Source organism: Sinohyriopsis cumingii, chromosome 17 (assembly GCF_028554795.1).
Source record: "Sinohyriopsis cumingii isolate HCF-2022 chromosome 17, ASM2855479v2, whole genome shotgun sequence".
NCBI classification, from domain to species: Eukaryota; Metazoa; Mollusca; class Bivalvia; order Unionida; family Unionidae; genus Sinohyriopsis; species Sinohyriopsis cumingii.
In genome coordinates this window covers 99,051,474-99,069,802 of record NC_142977.1, presented here as the reverse complement: position 1 = coordinate 99,069,802, position 18,329 = coordinate 99,051,474, and the positions used below count along the sequence as shown (strand labels likewise).

Below are 18,329 nucleotides of genomic sequence, written 5' to 3'. Positions count from 1 at the left end.
TGTTCTCTTTTTCCTACTTCATCTCTAAATTGTTGAAAATCAGTGTCATCAGCCTTGAGAGAACTTTTTTTTTAGTAAAGATAAGATATACATCTTTAACCCAATAATCTTTTGTCCAAGATTCAGCATGTTTCGTTCTTACATATTTACCTTTTTATCATAATTTGCAGCAATATCATAAACTTCTTCTGCTCGTGCATCCGAGATAGCATTTAAACCTTTTCTCGTCAATTTTTCTTGAAGAGTAACTTCAGATTTAGATTTGTTTAGGTTGTCTTTTAAGCTGTTGCCCTATCGATAAATAATTATTTATTTCACTCATATATGCAATATGATCAAAATCACCTGTCCTAGCTTGCTTACCTCTTTTTTTATATCTGAAATATCCATTTGTACAAAGTGTCTCTTGAAACCGGCTTATTAGCATATTCACGTTTTAAAAATTTTTCTCTATAGCTCGCATCATCAAATATAGCCAAATCTGCTTCTGTTTGCCTTTTTCTTATATCCTTAATAGCTTCTTCAGTAAATTTATCAAGCATTTCAACTTTTTTTTTTTTTTTTTTTTTTGGAGTTTTGGTTCTTCTCGAACAAGCCCTCAAGTTCTTCTTCGGGTTGATGAGCAGGTTGCAATTGAGCGACAGCTATTTTAGCTGGAAGATCTCTTAAAATCTTTTTTGTCTGTTTGGTTCTTCTTGCTATCTTTTAAGTTTGCTCAGCAGTTTGTTTTAATGCCGGAAGAAGATCTTCAGTGGCTTCTGCAACTCTTTCAGTAACCTTTGTAACAGGTTTAAATAATTGTTCTGTATCTTCTGCATATTCAACTTGAGATTCTTGACGTTCTTCCAGTTTTTGTTTGAGAGCATGACGGGCAGGTAGATATCTTCTAATTGGTTCTAATCTTTCTCGAGCCAGTCTACTAGTTTACGATTCCATTATTGATATAATAATGATTTAATTACTCACACATTTATCGCAGCAGAAAGGGTGCGACGACAAATGAGTGTCACGGTGGGTAAACGAAAACATACACAAATTTAGAAAAACACAATTGGCAAAGATAGAGTAACAAAATAAACTAACCCAATTAGAGAAACTCTCGCTAAGTTAGAGGCTTCGGTTTGACGTTACTGACCTTATTTATTTTTCTTTCATTTTCGTAGGAAGTTTTATTTTTCAAAAATGGACTTTCCAGCAGTAGTCGCTTTACCCTCTCTGCTGCTACAACAGAACAGTTCCTAAAACAACTTTGCAAGCTGCTGATTGTAATTATGACAAATAGCAATACTAATTTAAAGGTAATTAACTTTGCATTTGTTTTTCAGAATTTGCAATTAGTTACGATTACTGATTACTTTTCTCTTATTGCAGGAATTGATTACAATTACAATTTTATTTTTCAAGTAATCAGTTACTTACTTGATTACGTTAATGATTCATTACTGTTCAAAGTTGATTACTTGTGTATTTTGAAGATTGTAGACAAGGAGGAAATCGAGAAAGTGATGTATGCCCGGAAATTAAATCTGCGACCCATTACAAGTTCTTGTGTATACAGTTCAGCCTCTCAAAATGATTCCGGTTAACCTATGATAAGAACTTAACAATAAGTTCATCTTTTATAATAGTCTTCGTTTGAGAAAGTATGTATTCTCAATGATGACAAGACTATTTAATAGTAAGAACAGTATATTGAAATCTCTTTGGAACTATGACATTCATTTAAATTCTTATATTATTAGTAAATGGAACAAATTACTCTTTAAATGTGCCACTTAATTTCATTCTTAACAATGCAGGGCGCAGTTAACTGTGTATATGTATACTTGTAAGTATGATATATATGTTCTTCTAGGTTTACAATTTTTTTTACTTATATCTTTATTTTAATTTAGATGTATGGACCATGTAGTCTGAAATAAAGAATTCTTATCTTATCTTATCTTTGACCGTACTTTATATCACCATATGCTTCAACTGGATTTGAATATATATGTAAGCTCAGAACTGAGCAATATGTAAACACTATACAGGGAAAATAATTGTGACCTGAATCGTGCACAGCACTTGGTGCGTGCTCAATTAGTCTGTGAAGATGCACACAGACTAATTTTATATGTTCCGAGTTTTCCTTACAATCGGACGGACGCGATATTTGGGTTTGATTGGGGTTGGAAGTATTTCGACCGTTCTACTAACCAAAGTAGCAAGCCAGTCTATACAGATTTTTCTCCATATATGGCATGACATAATGCGCACTATGGAATTTGTATCTGTCTTTACAAATAATAGTATCTGGGTGAGAACATGAATCCTTTCGTTGAAGTTTAAGCTGAAGAAAAAAAATGTACTGCACATGCTGCATTAATAGATTTGCGAAATGTTTGATGTCATATTGATTCTCTCTACAACGCCTCAACTCACAGAAGTATCCGCACTATCACAGAATCGAACTGTTTATCATTCGACAGGGATTATATGTATTCTGATTATGCAGGCATGCCCTCGTTAATTTGATGTACATCAAAGTTTAATCAATTAAAAATATATTCCTGATAATAATCCCACCTACTCGAAAGAATTGATCGCTTGCTTACAAATACTCAATTGGAGTAGTTCTCAGCGGAACAATTTTGAAGAACACTTACTTCCAACTTGTGATTGAATAAAGTACGTCCATCAAAACCGAAAATGGCAGGCAGTAGAGCTTGTTATTGCAGGTAGTGATGCAAGTTGATGTAACCGCGTGACAGTTGAATAGAATCAATTATACCCGAATTAGACTGTTTTACTGGATACAGAGCTAAGTGGACAATGCTTGCCGAATTTTTTGACGCTTGGGAATCCCCAGAATTTCAAACATTGGACTATGGTGTTATGTGTAAGCCAGGATTAGAGGTTCCCCCGCCACCACGACTTCAGTGTGGTTTGTGTGGTATTAACAATCAAGGAGCGACGTGTTATCTCAATTCTTTGCTGCAAACGCTGCTTTACACGCCAGAACTGAGAGGTTTAACTTAACCTTCCCATGTCTCAGTCTGTCTGTCTGTCTCTATATACGTGTTGTGTGTAATAGTAAAACTATATGATTTTACAAGCAGCTATCATTAAGTTTTTCTTTTAGCAAAACTGCCTGCTCTGAAGGTGCGTAGCCTCTGGTTAAGTCTCTAGAGACTTTACAATTATTGAATAAGTGTGCTTCCAAATGTCAGGATGATTTAATAAGTTTATAACACAATAAAATATTTTATGTTCAAATATTTTCCATTTCCCAAGCATTAAAACCTCAACAATTGGCAAAAAGTATTTTAGATATGCAGATGCCACTCTATGGAATGAGCTAACGAGCCACTTTAGGGAGCAATATAACCATAATTGATTTAGATCTTTAATTGTGTCATGGAATGGTAAAGACTAACTGTAATATCTGTAAATCTCCCTCCCCCCCACCGACTAATGTTTGTGTTAGCGTTTGTTGTTTATCTGTCCTTGTCTTATGTACTAATCAAATACCATGCTATTAGCTCCATTCTGTTTAAAGAAAGCACAAACTATATTGCAAGATGCTTCTGTGGTCCTAATTAGGTGCTACTACAATTATTTTAAATTTTAATTGTGACCAGTATTTTTATTCTTTTAATCCTAAATTGTGCATTTTAATTTATCCTAGATACTAAATTCAGTTTTACAAACTGAAATGAAAATTCTTTGCTTGCTTATGTTCTAAGTCATGTGTTGTGTCTTGTGTGTTTTATCCAGCTCTATATTTATGTGTCATGATGTGTTTGGATGTCTCACTAATCATTCTTGTAATTAATGCCTTTATTGTTTTATGTAATGTTGGTAAAAAGCTCATTAAAGCTTCTGTTGAATTGTAGTTTAAACTATGCCAGTGTTAACAAAATCTTATTTATCTTATCTTAATAGAGGTCTAGGAAAAAGTTTCTTATCGTATATAACACAATAAACCAATAATTTGTAGTGTTAAAGCAGGCTCGAGGGAACAGAATTAAAATTAAGGTTTGGGAAACTTATAAATTACTGCTCATCTGTCTTTGTAAGTTTTGTAGAAATTAGTCAAAGGTTGCATCTGTCCTTTGTTTTAGATATTTTGACATTTATTTTGTAATGAAAAACTAAACTGTACATGAATCTAAGACCACTTGGTGTAGACCAACAAGTTGTTCTCCATCTATCATTTGTTTTCCACACGTCTGATATGGACGTCAGAAAAAGTGTGGATAATAACTTGTATGTCACTGGAGTATTTGGGGTTTAGACTAAGTGGTACAACTGGGTATTTTTTTCATTTACCATAAAGTTTGAAATTGAGATACCTTAGGACTTGGGGTCACCATGTTTGAAAATTGAGAGTTTTTTGGGTGTAATGTTCAGTGATTTTTGCAAAATTATTTTCATTAGTACTTAAATTTGTGAGCAGGTTTTAAATTCACACTTTATGGCAACCATTGAAATCCATTTAAAGTGATTCCATATATAAAATTTAAAAACAAAATAGTTGACACTTGTGAACCCATCAGTTATGAGTATACTTGTAATGAAATCGGTTGCTTAAGAAATAAGGGCCAGTTTATTGCCCAATATAATATCAACTTGAAGTTATAGTTAGTGAATCATATCATCTTTGATGTTGTGGAGAGCTGACTTAGCAGGTTTCTTAATAGCTGTGTGCCCTATGGTTTTGATGCCTGGAATTTAAATATGACCCATTTCTAATGCATGAAAATTTGAACAGATGCCTTTTTATATCCATCTCTAGGCACAACCATACAGAGAATGGTTACTGTGACTGACATTTCTCATTTTACTGGATTAAGATATGTTTTTTCATTCATACATGACCACATGTTTCTTTGAATGCTGTATACATGCGGTCTCATATAGAATCATTATATTTGAATGAGGAAACACAACTTGATCACTACTACACACTTATTGCAAAAAGCGGTCTCTTGACTAAATTTAATGCTTCAGTGACTAGTTTGAAATTTTGTGTTTAAAGTTCATTTGCTACTACAAGTTTTTACTCTTTTTACTGGTAAAGAAAAATCTGTCTTTTCTTACATTGAAACTGAACCATATGATGTTCAGATAAAATGATACTCCGAGGCTTTAATTTTGACAAGTTTTACCTTTTTTCTTGTACATTATAATCATATACATGCAATTCATTGGAGTTGACCACTTTTCCATTTTATTTGTATATCACAAACACATACGTGCAATTCATTTAAGTGTTCTCTCATTCCAGAATCTCTCTTTTGCTTGGGAGAAGATGACCTTGGGTGCCTTAAAGATGGAGATAAATCTGGAACTAAGGTACTGAGTTATTTTGAATTTTGACGTGAAAATGAATGTTGACATTCAGAGCTCAAGATGTGCAAGATTTGAATAAATTAGGTAATTTTCTTCCTGGTTTGATTGTGATTAGAGTACCTCATGAACATTGAACATTACAACCTGTCCTATGTAAGATTTTAATGAATTGTGACATTTTCTTCCTGGTTTGATTGTGATTAGGGTACCTCATGAATACGGAACATTACAACCTGTCCTATGTAAGATTTTAATGAATTGGAAAATATTCTTTCTGATTTGGTTGTGATTAGAGTACCTTATGAAAACAAAACATTAATTTTCTCCTTTTTTTGGTATTGATTATGGTACCTCATGACTATTAAACATTACAAACTGTCCTGTGTAAGATTTGGATCAATTGTGTCATCTTCTTCCTGGTTTGTTTGTGATTATGTTACCGCATGACTATTGAACATTACAATATTCCCTGTGTAAAATTTGAATGAATTGGGGAAATTTTCTTCCTGGTTTGTTTGTGATTAGGGTACATCATGAACACTGAACATTACAACCTGCTCTGATGTATGATTTTAACACATTAACCCCTAGCGACGACTTTATGGGGCAGGAGGTAGTAGCCTGCTGCCGAGCTCTGTAGTGTCATGGTCATGCATGATACACTAACGTGGATGGTATTATAGAAAGGTAGACAGATTTAGCTCTACAATGATACCAAATAATCTGGAATATCTAGTTGCACTACAGATAGAAAAACCACATTTTTTGGACCCGACTTTTTTTTATGCAAAATTCGCCCGTGGTCAGAATCCCATTTTGTGTCCGGATTTTAGACTTTTTGGTCTCAGATCTAAGGCAAACCGGTATCAACTGCAAGCAGACAGATGAGCCTTTGCAAAAAGTAGGATAAGATGGGCATTTGGAATAAAGAGTGGTCTCCATACGAAAATAATGGCTCCATTTAGCAAAAAAAAAAAAAAAAAAAAAGTCCAACTTCTACCCTTCTGCTCATGCGTGAGTCTAATAGCCAACGAAAAACAATGTTTCTAACACAACTAGGCAGTATGTTTTTGAAAGATGACTGGGGATTTGGTGTTTTCAAGTCTATTCAGAAATAGCTTTCAAAATGTGTTTCCTACTCAATTTTCAGGCAAAAATGGCAAAAACCTCCAGGGGTTAATGTGTTAATGAATGGGGACATTTTCTTCCTTGTTTAGTACTTACTAAGGTACATCATGAACACCAAACATTGCAACCTGCCCTGTCTATGATTTTAATGAATTGAGAATTTTTTTTCTGTTTGGAACTTATTTGGGTACATCATGAACACCAAACATTACAACCTGCCCTGTGGGTCTTCTGAGATCAAGGGTAGTTTATATCCCTGCTGAACTTGATAAGAATTTGTGCAAGAAATATCCTCAAGTTACTTAATTATAGTCATAATAGATAAGTTATACCTATATTTTGTCAGAACTTACAAGAAAAAGAATAATATTAAGTGCAAAGAATATATTATTAAGTCACTGGTTTCATTTAGGTCCAAAGATCAAATACAATTCATTAAAATCTCAGCTAATGAGATCAGAGCTATCTCTGCAAGTCTTTTTTTAGAACAGAACATGGCAGTTTGAAACATAATAGATCCACTGTCTGGTACACAAGTTTAACCTTCTCAGTCTTTTATCTGTATGAGCTTGCTTTGCAGAGATAAATGCTGAATATGTTGGGTCTGATGGCTGCTGCCCAGACCAATACCAGACTAGTTTGATGTCAGCAGTCTTAACTTGTGCTTTCACTGAAATTACCTGGTTATTTTACTCAGTAAGATAATTTTCCTTTATCTAGGTACTGTTGCCATGGCTAATATGACCATCAGTTGTACTGGTGTCATATTAGGAATGTGGTTTACTTTCATACAGGGAAGAATCCTTGTTCCCTCCAAGATGATCATGATGGTAAAGGTGACATGGTCAGCATTGTTGCCCCACATTACCTGTTCTCCTACTTTTTTAATGTGACCAGGGAAATTAATGTATTAAAAGGAGAAAGCAGAGAACTTACCCAATCACATTGTTATTAAACTATTCCACATCTTCCTGGTTATCAGTAATTTAGCAGTGCCTTCAAAACCTTTAACATGCAAGTGCCACATTTTCATTGGCATGATCAAGGTTTCATCAAGCAAATTAGATCACACTTTTTTTGACAAGTCTGATTGACTATTCACTTGAAATATGGGGGCCTGGGCATCAGGCTATCTATTTGTATGAGCTATATAAATATATTTCATTGACACAATATAAAACACATCATAATTACTTTTTTTTACCTCCAAAATATTCTAAGACAACAAACATATGTAAACAGTAATGTACTGTAATGAAATTGAATAATCAGATAGCATAGTTGATCACTTGTAATGTAACAGTAAGAAAATGGGTGGGATAGGGAGGTTCACTTTCTGCATCACATGGCTAATTTTTCTTTGGGTCTTTAAATTCATGTTTCAGAACAACCTTAAAATCCATCAATATTGGTAACTCCCCAAAAAGAATGAAACCACAGTATTTGGTGTAAACAAGAGGAATTCATTGTCTTTCATTAATCATCAGTCTGTCCCTCAGCATTTTTCTTGTTACCACTTTGGAAGCCATGTATTTCATCTGATTTTTGATCAAACTTAAAATGTAGGTTTATGTCTTTGGTATCTTGGAGGAGTGAGTTTTATTCGTGTTATTGAGGTGATCTCATGTCCAGTTGCCAGAGCTGGTTACAATTCAGAAAGCCATATTTCTGATCCAGTTTTGATCAAACTTTGAATATATGCTTACAGTATATTGTCAAGATTTTGAATGAGTCTGATAATGAGGAAAATCCTTGCATAATGATGAGATGATTTTGCATCTGATTGGCTGACATTCTTACCAAACCAGAGTCTGTATTTATGATCCAATTTTGATCAGACTTGCAATATGTTTATATCATCAAGATCTCTTACAAGTTTGATAATGAATGAGGTACACACTTATTAATGAGGTGGCTTTTCACCTTTCTGGAAGCGATTTTTCTGGTTTTATTTGGTCAGGCTTGGAATATTGCCCTATAGCATCAAGATCTTGGATGAGTTCGATAATGGGTGAGATCTGAGGATATTAATGAGGTGATTTTACATATGATTTGCTAGCTTATTACATCTGAAGCCATATTGCTGTCTGACTTTTTCTAGCTTATTACATTAGAAGCCCCATTTTTATCTGACTTTACTCAGATTTGGAAAAGATTTATACATCATCAAGATTTCAAGTATGTTCAGTAATGAATTTTTCATACTATTTCAGGTGCGCATTATACCAATCCAGTTACAGAGACTTTTTGCCAGATTATTGCTTAGCAACCAGCAAAGTGTGAAAACTGTAGAATTGACGGAAAGTTTTGGATGGACAAACCATGAGGTAGTACTACCATGAGATATATAATTTTTTAATTTTACTTAATGTATATACTTGGTTATTAGTTCAATGCAAGCTGCATAGACCCAGATCTGCCATCTCATTATGTGTTGATGCAATTTGTTAGGAGTAATCATTAGATCAAACAACATAGACCCTGATCTGCTGGCACATTATACTGACATAAATTAATGCAATGATCTTAAAACTTATTGCCTGAACTTGATAATATTCTGGAAGCTGTATTTCTATCCCCTCCCCTCTGTTGTAAACTTGATTCATTATTTTGAGTAACCAAATGTTACTCAAGACTTGGAAAAATTACTCACAATTGAAAAATGTGGCCTATTGAGTGGTCAAATTATTTTAGAGCAAGAATTGGAGTTGAGTAAAGTTTTCTGACAGGGGTCTTATTGACTCAGTCTGTCACCACACTGGGAGCTGTATGGGTTGTATCATCAACATCATGGATGAGTTGGATAATAAGCAAGATCAGAATGCATGTACATTAATGAGGTGATCTTGCATCTGATTGCTGAGTTTATTACAACCCAGGAAATTATATTTCAGTTCTGACTCTTGACTAGACTGGCGTTCTGCTTGTAATGATTGAGATCCATGCACAATAAAGAAGTGATCTTGAATCAGATTGGCAGAGTTTGTTATTACTCTGGAAGCCATATTATGTATCCAGTTTTAATGAACTTGGAATATAGGCTCATATGATCAGGATGTCACATATATACAAACATTAATGAGATCCTTGCGTATTAATAAGGTGAGATTACATCAGATTGACTGAGCTCAATAATTTATGTCATCCAAGTTTGATTCAACCTTTTTGTTATGCCAGGTAAGTGTATATACCTTAAGGGTGGGGATATGAACAGTTTCTAAGTTATGAATTATGGCCAAGTTCCCAGGGGCTGGGAGGGATTCAGGGCCAGGAGAGATTGTAAGGCTGACTGCCCTATTTATACAGAGGCAGTAGATCTGTACATATGGTGTAGGAAAGAAGATAGTTGCACTAACATTATTACAAAACACAGAAGCTCTGTGTTCTAGGTTTTTCTTTATCACCTACCCTTTCATTATGTGTGTGAATTTGCATCATAAACAGGTAATCACAATCATACCCACTTGGAGCTCTTGATCTACTTCATTCACATGTATATCAATGGCTACTACACAAACAAGAGAGAAAAATAGTCACTACACTTGTGTGTGTTGTATGTCAGTATTTTAATATAATACTAGATAGATCTGGCTATTCTAAGCTTTGTTATACACTGAGTATTGAGTAGTGTAGTATGGTGAACAATACTGGTATCTGTGCAGGCATGAGTGGAAAAGGTCACTGCACTCAGTGTACTGTATGCCTTTATTGCAGGAACTGCAGCAACATGATGTTCAGGAGCTGAACCGTATTTTATTCAGTGCAATAGAGGACTCTCTAGTGGGGACCTCAGGGACACAGTTGATACAGAGACTGTACCATGGCACCACTGTCAATCAGGTAATATTATTCTTAGAATAATATCAGTATTCTTTACAATCCCAGCGGTTGATAGTTTTCATGTCAGTCAACCTTATTTAGCATCACATCCGATTGGCTAATGCCTGACAGGAAGGCTAGTGTAGATAATTACTAGGTCTCAAAAAGATCCAGGTCAGCTAGCCCAACAAGTTAGACTGGAATAGGGAAAAATATGGTAAGTGACAAGGTTCAATGAAGTCCAATTTCAGCCTCCAAATTAACAATAAATTAAAGTGTCTTTTTGAGTATTTGTTAAGGTTATCCCATATCCATTATAAATCAACTGCATGATATGATGAAATAGTGCAAAATTAACAATCGATTTTGTTCCTAAATAGGTGTATGTTGAATCTAAAACTCAGTTGTCATCAATTTCTGTATCTTTGATATTTTTGAAAACTAGCAGCACAGTCAAAAACATGTTTGATATTTTGTTTTTGACAAGAAACCTTTTATAATCATTTGTCACATGCAGATTCTATCCACGTTCTTGTTTGTGCTCATCCCTAATGAACATGTTAATGAGGACAAGCCATGTTTCTTACATCACCCATGATATGTCTTTTGCCTTAAGGACCTACTTCACAGCATCACAAGAATAACATTTTATGTTTTTTAAAATAAAACTGATGTTCAAATGTTGATTGCTGTTTTGCATTTGAGGTTGTATTTTTTTTCGGATCACATTTTTGGTGCTTTTTAAAGAACAAATGATCAGTTGGAATATTTGGATTGGAGTAGTTGAGAAAATCAGGGGTGGGGGAATCTATAAGTAAAGCAAGAACTTCTCTAAGGCCAAAATCAAGTACCATTTGTTGATTACAGCTAGTGGCAGATGCAGAAATATTCTTTTGTGGGGTAGTAAACAAGTAAGCAGTGAGTCTTTTGGATGGAATCCCCGGTGGGACCCAGGATGCAAAGTCCCTAAAAATGTTGCACTTTAAGTGTTTCCAGGGTACAGTTTTAATTGTAAAGGAAACCAACTGTACAAAACATTCCATTTTGCACTAATTTTTTGTGTTTTAATGGTGGGGGGGGGGCAGTTTTGTCTTCACCACCTCCAATCTGCCCCAGATATTGACCGTTGAATATAGAGGATCTTTTGGGACAAATGTTCGATGTATTTTTTTAAAAAATGATGTAATAATGATTTCTGTTTAGTCATGTCACAGTAATGATGTTGTTCAGTTAAAAAAAGTTTCTAATGTTTTATTTTTAGTTTCCTTCCCTTCATTCTAGAAGCATCTCAGAATTGAAATCCTTGGCATGTTCAGTAACAAAGTCGTACTATACAGAATTTACAAGTGCCTCTCATGCCATATGTTTTACAACTAATGTGCTCTCCCTTTCTCTCATAAAACTGTACAAGTATCCAAATTTATGAGCAATGGTTAGTATAAGGAATAATTTTATTAAATCGGTAAGAAAATGAAGTATAACTTAATCATTCCCCCATTGAGATGAGGCTTTGGTCACTGATGTTCGGAAGGTTCTTTGTTTCTTTTATGTATGTTATGCCCTTTTACAATAGGTAGATAGGTAGCTAGGTAGGTGTTTGGTTTTGTGGGTAGCTAAGTAGGTATTTTCTTGTGTGAGTAGCTAGGTAGGTATTTGAGTATGTGGGTTGCTAGGTAGGTATTTGGTTGTGTAGGTAGGTAGGTAGGTGAGTATTTGGTTGTGTGGTTAGCTAGGAAGGTATTTGGTTGTGTGGGTAGCTAGTTAGGTATTTGGTTGTTTAGGTAGGTAGGTGGGTATTTGGTTGTGCATGTAGCTAGGAAGGTATTTGGTTGTTTTGGTAGCTAGGTAGGTATTTGGTTGTGTGGGTAGCTAGGTAGGTATTTGGTTGTGTGGGTAGCTAGGTAGGTATTTGGATGTGTAGGTAGATAGGTGGTTTCATAATATGTTATCAGAAAACTGCATAAATAGTGCCAGTTGAAAGTTCAGATTTTAAAATGCTTGCATGTTCAAATGTTAAGATGAAAGAGTGCCTAAAAATCTTTGGTTTAGAAAAGGGTTCATGATTTCTTTAGTGTGTAGCTATTTTCTGCACGACAGTTTTTTTCAGTGTCTAGTGGAGACACATGAAAGTGGAGGTGAGTTATGTAATCATTGATTACACTTGTTTATATCTAGATATAGTCCTCACAGAGAATTATGGAGATCTTTTTATATCTAGATATAGTCCTCACAGAGAATTATGGAGATCTTTTTATATCTAGATATAGTCCTCACAGAGAATTATGGAGATCTTTTTATATCTAGATATAGTCCTCACAGAGAATTACGGAGATCTTTTTATATCTAGATATAGTCCTCACAGAGAATTATGGAGATCTTTTTATATCTAGATGTAGTCCTTGTAGATATTGATGGCCATTTTTATATCTGTGTGTTCAACATAGATAATTCTGGACTTTTTAAATGTGTAAATGTAGTCTTTTAGATAAATGTGGAGATTTTTGGAACATGTTCTTTTTTGTGGTTGCAGATAGCTAAAATAAATATAAAGAGATGATTCAATTTATTTTGAACTCTTATTTTTACAGATTACATGTTCAGAGTGCAACAGAGTTAGTGAAAAGGAGGTAAGTAGTGTTGAGCGTTGTTTTGTACAATGAGAAAATGTTATGGCAGAGCTTAAAGGTTCATATACTTTCCCAGGCAACCATTTGAACTTTACCAACTGTATATTATCTATATATTTACACAATCAATTACTGAATGGATTAATTATTTTATGCATTGCAAAAAGATTTGCAATAGAAAATATTTTAAAAAATTTACCCAGATGTTATGTGCAGCGATATATATTTGAGGATCATGGATATTTTGAAGTCTTACCTCTCAAACGAGTTAGAACTGGTTAAAGTATATAAGAATAAACAAACCAGAACTTACCAGATTAAGTATTAAAGAAAGGAAAAAACAACCAGAACTGGCTAGTATATTAGGTAAGAACCAGCTAGAACTGGCTATATTATGCAAGCACCAGCTAGAATTGGTGATATTATGCAACAACCAGTTAGAACTGGTCTGTTAAAATATACTATATGTAGTTTTGTGTATTTTATTAGACATGTACCAATACAGTGAGTTCTATTTTTCATCTGATATCATTTTTGCTGATTTTAAAAAATTAAGGAAAGAAAAGAAAAAACAATAGCATATATTTGTTTTTGCACATATCACAGACTGTTCTGCACATATTTTAAAACCAGTTATACTTTAACTGTCATTGTTACCTACCTTGCTTTCCTTTCTTGGATGTAAGTCTCTCCTCCTTTTAGTAGGAAATTTCTAGAGCAGAAAGAACAGAGATCCAGTCTGGCTCTCACATCATAGGCCCATTCTGATTGCTACTTCTTACCCCATGGCTTAATTCAGATCTACATAATTTTTAGTTCCAAACTTTCAGAAAAATAAAAACAAATAATTTTACTCTTCACCCCGCATTTAAAACAATTACAAATGCTTTATTTCAAGGGTAAAAATGAAAATGAAATTAAAATCAGGAATTTATAAATACTGCCTTTTAGGAGCAGTTGTCCTTTACACGGAGGTGTCTACTTAGGTAAGTATCACTATATTGATGACATCTCTATACTCATTATAGGAGGACTTTCTTGACCTAACATTGGCAGTTGCTGGGCATGGTGGATTAGAAGATGGTTTGAAATCATGTTTCTGTGATGTTGAAGTCATGGAAGGGAAGAACCAGTACAGATGTGAAAGCTGTAATAAACTTGTTAATGCCATCAAGGTAGGTAAATCCTGTTATGACTCAATGGTCTTAAACTAAATAACAATAAACAGTGAAAACCTTTTCATTTTGTAAAGTTCAACAAATTATTTATTTCCCTGGTATACAAATTGAAAATTTAAAAAAAAGTTACATTATTGTAAATTAAATTCCAAATAGTTCTAAATATATAACTGATCCAAAATATAGAGAATTCCAGCAGTATTCCAAATTAATTCCAATGTTGAATGTGTGATATGCCAATAGCCTGGAATGGTATTTATGTGCTAATAGTCTTCATGGATCACAATGATATAATTAAATTTATCAACTTCTGAATGAAAATGTTGTTGCTTGTGAAATAGTGTTATTTGTGTGTGTGTGTTTTTCTTTTTAGCATAGCTTTAACAATTTTAGTCATATCACTGCAATTTCTGCAGTGTAGCAGTTTATAATGATGTCTAGCAATGGGGCATCATGCGCCAGACATGGAGCATCTTATTCCACCCAGTCACATTATCCTGATACAGGTTACACCAGTTCTAACACTAAACTCTAAATGCTGAGCATCAAGCAAGGCAGCTGCTAGTACCATTTTGATGTCTTTCTTATGAATTGGCCAGGGTTTGAACCCATGACCTCCCACAACTTAGGCAGATGCTCTAACCATTTAGGCCACCAGAGCAATCCTGTGAAAAGCTTATTTGGACTTAATATGGATTGATAAATGCCGTATGATATTTTTGGATAAATTTGGTTTCTAGGTATACAGTAAAACCTGTTATGAGCAACATCTGTTATGAGCAACCACATGTCATTTTTGACCACAATTGTAAAGCACAGATCGATTTTATTATACAAATGCTGTCTTGAGTGACCACCTGCTGAATGTGACCAGCGATCACATTGTCTTGGCAAAATATGCATTTTGACATGGCTATGAATGACGGCATTACAAAAGCGGATAGACTCCACTGACCTTTATTTAATCCTCATAACAATGACTGCTTATAGCATGCTAAAAAAAATAGGCCGGCTCCTGATATCTAAAATTTTGCAGTTATACTTATAGTGTTTTTCATGTAGTATCCACTGTATACGTGGCCATATCGTGAAAACAGAGACAAACACCACTGACCTTTATGTAATCATTTGTAGCAATGACCAGTTAATTAGTAAAGATTGTTCTGATCAAAAACAAACATAGCAAGATCATAAAAAAGGATTCTGGCTACCGGTTTGTATATAGTGACAGATGGTACAGTCCGTAAACCAGGCTAATGTACATGTGAATTGCCATTGTAGTGCCGAAATTAAGGTAGTAGTTGCATATGTTGCCTGGGGGTGAATAAGGTCCTTGTCTGTTAAACCAGCAAGTGAGATTTGTTTATGGGATTCGATTGATATTGTTAAAAAGGCTTGTGATATTTGTTGTTTTTTCCCTAATGTTACAGTGATTACATCCCAATCACTAAACTGTTGTCCATTCAAGTTGGTGCGATCAGGTTACACACTTTGTTTATAAAGTTAATCCTTGTATGTCTTCTTTGGATTAAGCCATCAACTTTTGTCTCTGAGTTAATTATTCCGTTTCTGAATGAGATAACTGTTTCTTTAGGACTCACGGTACTAATTCCACTCCAATGGTAAACATATGGAAACACTATCATATTCAAAATTCAATAACTTAAAATTTATGGGTGCTGATAATGACACCTATAATTTTTCGTGCACATCTAACCTTGGTGCAAGTTTATGTGTGGAGAACACCATATGACCCGCGGCAATTTGTTTACATACATGTGCATGAAACACGTGTTATTGATTCTGCACCAAATGAATCAGGTGCTACTTTCAGTATTGAGTACTCCTGAGTCAAGCCTGTAAAAATGCTAAAGTTGCATCAGTAGAAATTTGTCAATATTTTTCTTACATTACATATAGGATAAGCTCTCAAAAGATATTTTTCCTAAAATTTTAGTTTTCATTATTAACCAATTATGGACCACCAAACCTGTAAATACTCTATCATTTCTTCACCCATTTCTAGACTGGTTCACAGTTCTTCCGTATAATTAGTACCGTGTGTCCTTTAATGCACATGTATAGATTTTTCATATCTTCACAAATCCCAGTCAAAACTATCTTTACATCTTTACAGTCAAATATTACAACTGAGCACCAATAATGTTAACACCTAATAACTTAATAACAATTGAAGTACCTCCAACTAAAGAGAGACAAATTTTAATGCTGGAGAAAAAAATTATTGTTATTGAAAGAAGTGAAAAAGAGCAGACCACATGCAAAATAGCAGTTTAAACGTTGGTAAAAAATTTACTGTGTTATAAAGGAAAAGGAGTATATCAGAAATTATTTTATATGCTGATACATGTATAAGTGATCTTCAGATGTAAATGAGATTTCATGTTTAATGATGGAAGTATATCTTTATTGCTATATAATTTTGTTTTCAGATGAATGCATCTAATATTTTAGTTAGAACAATTATTAAAGAAGAGAATGTTGTTAATTTTTTTGCTTGTTCTGAAACTGGACCTTGGAAACTGTATTTCTTTTTATAAAACATGTTATGAGAGACCACCTGTCTTGAGAGACCATTTTTTGTTGGCATAAGGGGCAATCTCCCAGGTTTTACTTTGTATAAAATAAACCATGTAAAAAAAATTCTTCTCATTAATCTTTCAATGCAGCACATATAATATATGTCTATCCCAGCACAATAGAGCTTTGACATGTTTAAAAAAGTGTATTACACTACAGGCTTTAAAAAAAAGATGTTTCTCTCTTTGTAATCAGATGAGTTTATCACATGCAAACATGAGAGAATTTTTGATCAATGTTGCCAGTAGCTTTATCACTAACTTGGTAACAGGCATTGGAAATTGGAGAGTATGCATTTATTAAATGTACTAATTTATGTTCATTTTGGAATTTGTCTACTGACAAAATTCAGAAATAAAATTTTGATACCACTCAATTTGAAATTTGTAATTAGGTAAATTGCTGTTTAGCAATTCATTTAATATTTAATGACAATTTATATGCATAATGGGGTTATGAACCTGCTATTAGTGTTCTTTTCTTATTTTCTTATTTTCTATTTGTCAAAATTGGTCATAATTAACATGTATATACATAATGCTTCAGAAATTTAATAGACTGAAAGTTGAATGAACACAGTGACAGTATTCACGATGACCTTAGAATTAATATGAACAGTTCAAGACAAACTCGAAGTAATAGGGATTTCCGACCTTAGAAGATAAATCCTGCCAGTTCATTGTAGTCATCAAAGTTCTACCAGTGATGCCTGTTTAATGCTGTGATGCCTGTTTAATGCTGTGAAAAATAAGAAACCACTTATTAATAGCAATTAGTGCAATTCAAGATAGATTGTATAACCTTGGCAAACACTTGGCTTTGCTAATTCAGGCAATATACACAGCATCATTGAAGGTATGTTTTCAGCCTATTTGTAATAGAGCACAATTTTAACAGGGTGGAAAAAAGACATGTGAACAAGAAGAAATTCCACGTAGATAAAGCTAAAGCCAAACCAATGTACAAAACATGATTCTATTTTTATTGTACAGTAAATACAATCATATATACCGCAGATATTCATTTCAAAACTTAGTTTGCATAATAGTAGGCATTTCAGTTGAATTGCAAAAGATAATGAGGCTATGAATGGACGTCCAGGAGAAATAAACTGCCACTGCAGCAAGGAGGGAACGGGGAAAATCTTCAAATATCGTGTATGTTCTGCACTGTGTACTCTAGCTGGGCGTTGTAGTGGATGTCCACTGTTACATAATTAGATTGATGTGACTTTCTAATTGGGGTCAATAAAATTTAATCCATCCACTATGAGCCATGACGTGGACAGTCCACGATGACCACTATATCTGGTCTATGACAGAAGAAGCACAAAAGGATTAAGGTCCACCATGGGAACATGGATTTTCGGTAAAATAGAATGCATGTACTGTATGACTGCACAGTAATTGCATGTAACCATACTTCTACAGTGTCCAATAATCAAGAAGATTATTATTTTTGACTTAGTATTTAATTTTTTCAAGTAAAGAAACTGCTGTCTCATTTACCTTTATTTTTCATTTACAGGGTGCAAAGATTCGCTGTTTACCACAAATCTTGACAATCTCACTTCTGAGATTCAGTTTTAATTTTCAAAAGCAGGAGCGTTACAAGGTAAATAAGTTTGAAAGAGTAATAT

At 34.0% G+C, this 18,329-nt stretch overlaps 1 protein-coding gene across 1 annotated transcript in view; it reads left to right on the top strand.

The window, feature by feature from the left end:
* The first annotated feature begins 2,685 nt into the window (after positions 1-2,685).
* LOC149779523 (ubiquitin carboxyl-terminal hydrolase 40-like) overlaps positions 2,686-18,329 on the top strand; it is a 110,994-nt gene continuing 95,350 nt past the window's right edge. The window contains exons 1-7 of the mRNA XM_089940232.1: positions 2,686-3,010; positions 5,273-5,340; positions 8,679-8,792; positions 10,180-10,305; positions 12,873-12,911; positions 13,940-14,086; positions 18,218-18,304. Coding sequence (XP_089796358.1) covers positions 2,815-3,010; positions 5,273-5,340; positions 8,679-8,792; positions 10,180-10,305; positions 12,873-12,911; positions 13,940-14,086; positions 18,218-18,304 — 777 coding nt within the window. The 5' untranslated portion in view covers positions 2,686-2,814. The remainder of the gene's footprint in view (positions 3,011-5,272; positions 5,341-8,678; positions 8,793-10,179; positions 10,306-12,872; positions 12,912-13,939; positions 14,087-18,217; positions 18,305-18,329) is intronic.